Raw genomic sequence first — 1,540 nt, 5'->3', positions numbered from 1 at the left:
GCCCACGGAGTGGAGGGTGAGATGTCTTACTGCACCACGTCGGATGATGTGTGTGTGCGCCGCCTCTTCATGCGCTCGTGGCGCCCAGCGGGCGGGGACGTTGGCGCGTAACCGGGGGCGCTCGTGTTCATGGTCCACGACTACTGCAACGACATCAGTTGCACGTTCCAGTCCACTGCCACAAGCACCAGCTCAAGCAGTGAGCCGTTGAGGCGGCCCGAGTTGTGAATCACCCAAATTCGTCACCGCCGACGAGAATATGACACCCAAGAAGGCGGCCGGACGTGTGAGGGTGGTGGAGGTTCCATTTTTTCGGTCACCAGGGCAGCGAACAGCCGACATCAGCAAAAAGGAGAAGAAGGTGTCACCCACGTCACATAAAAGAATTTTTATTTTAGGAGAGGCATCTTGGCCGCTTAAAAATAAGAGAGTTGGAATGGTTTTGGGAGTTAACTTCTTAAAATTTGGTGAGTAGTTAACCCTTAAGGTTTCGGCTACAATGGTACACTTTCAACAAAAAGCACACGAGATCATGGAAAATATCTATAAGTAATCCTCCATCATTTGCAAAAACATTTACATCCGGAATGATCGATCGACTAGAACGATCGCTCCGTGAACAAAGGATTCAGAGGAAACAAAATGTAGCCTAGCGGCCACCGATCGATGCCGCGGGTGCGTGCACGAAGCAGAAGAAGAAAAACATCGATCCGTTCCCTTGAAATGAAAATAAAAATCCATGGTTCCTCCATGGCTTCATTGCCTCTGCCGCGCGCGTGCACCTTAGCACCGCATCGACTCCCTGATGGCCATGGACGCCACGGCCTTGGCCCAGGCGACCAGCTCCCGCTTCATCCTCCCCTCGTCGTCCCACAGCAGCGGCACATCCACCTCCACGGCGCTCCCCTGCAGTATGTCCCTTTCCCTCCCCTCCGTAGACGAATTAGTACCGCTGTCCCCCGCCCACGGCCTCGCCGCCTGGACGGCGGGAACGCAGGCGGCCGCCGGCTGCGGCAAGGCCCTGCGATCCAAAGCCATGATGGATGATGAGTTCGGGTTTCGAAGTCGTCGTTGCAGAGGAATTCTGCTGTTGGCCGGATCGATGTCTCGGTTGGTGCTGCTGGGGAGTCGAGGGCACACTGCGCGCTCTATATATACACCGGCGGCCAGCGGCGCGTGCGCGGGCCGCGGACGTGGGACGCACAAGTAGCATATGGGCGATGGGCCTCACACGTGTACGCGCCAGTGCCTGACGACTGACGACACAACGTTGACACTTGCCCTGCCTGCACAGGTGTCCGGGAAACACACGCTGAAATTAAGCGGTTGGTTGGTTGGTTCGACGGGACGGGGTATGTGCATTCAGGTGCTAGCTGCGATCGTGTTCCTGACTGGTCGGGCGGCCGGGGTGGTTGGAACTGGGACATCGTCGGTCACGCGGGATCACACCGGCCTGGGTTTTAAATTATGGTTCAGTTGCACGTGTCAGTGCCGTGAAACATATAGTACTTCTATATGGTTACATGGTACTGTGGTGGAT

The 1,540-nt window shown here is 56.1% G+C and overlaps 1 protein-coding gene across 1 annotated transcript; it reads right to left on the bottom strand.

The window, feature by feature from the left end:
* Nucleotides 1–530: 530 nt before the first annotated feature.
* Nucleotides 531–1,109, bottom strand: LOC123049447 (uncharacterized). Its single transcript, XM_044472361.1, has one exon. The coding sequence runs from the start codon at nt 1,036–1,038 to the stop codon at nt 784–786; it is 255 nt and encodes an 84-aa protein (XP_044328296.1). The 5' UTR covers nt 1,039–1,109; the 3' UTR covers nt 531–783.
* Between the last annotated feature and the right edge of the window lie 431 nt (nt 1,110–1,540).

Source organism: Triticum aestivum, chromosome 2D, assembly GCF_018294505.1.
Source record: "Triticum aestivum cultivar Chinese Spring chromosome 2D, IWGSC CS RefSeq v2.1, whole genome shotgun sequence".
Lineage (NCBI taxonomy): Eukaryota > Viridiplantae > Streptophyta > Magnoliopsida > Poales > Poaceae > Triticum > Triticum aestivum.
The sequence above is the reverse complement of the archived record's forward strand: the minus strand, read 5'-3'. Positions and strand labels throughout refer to the sequence as shown.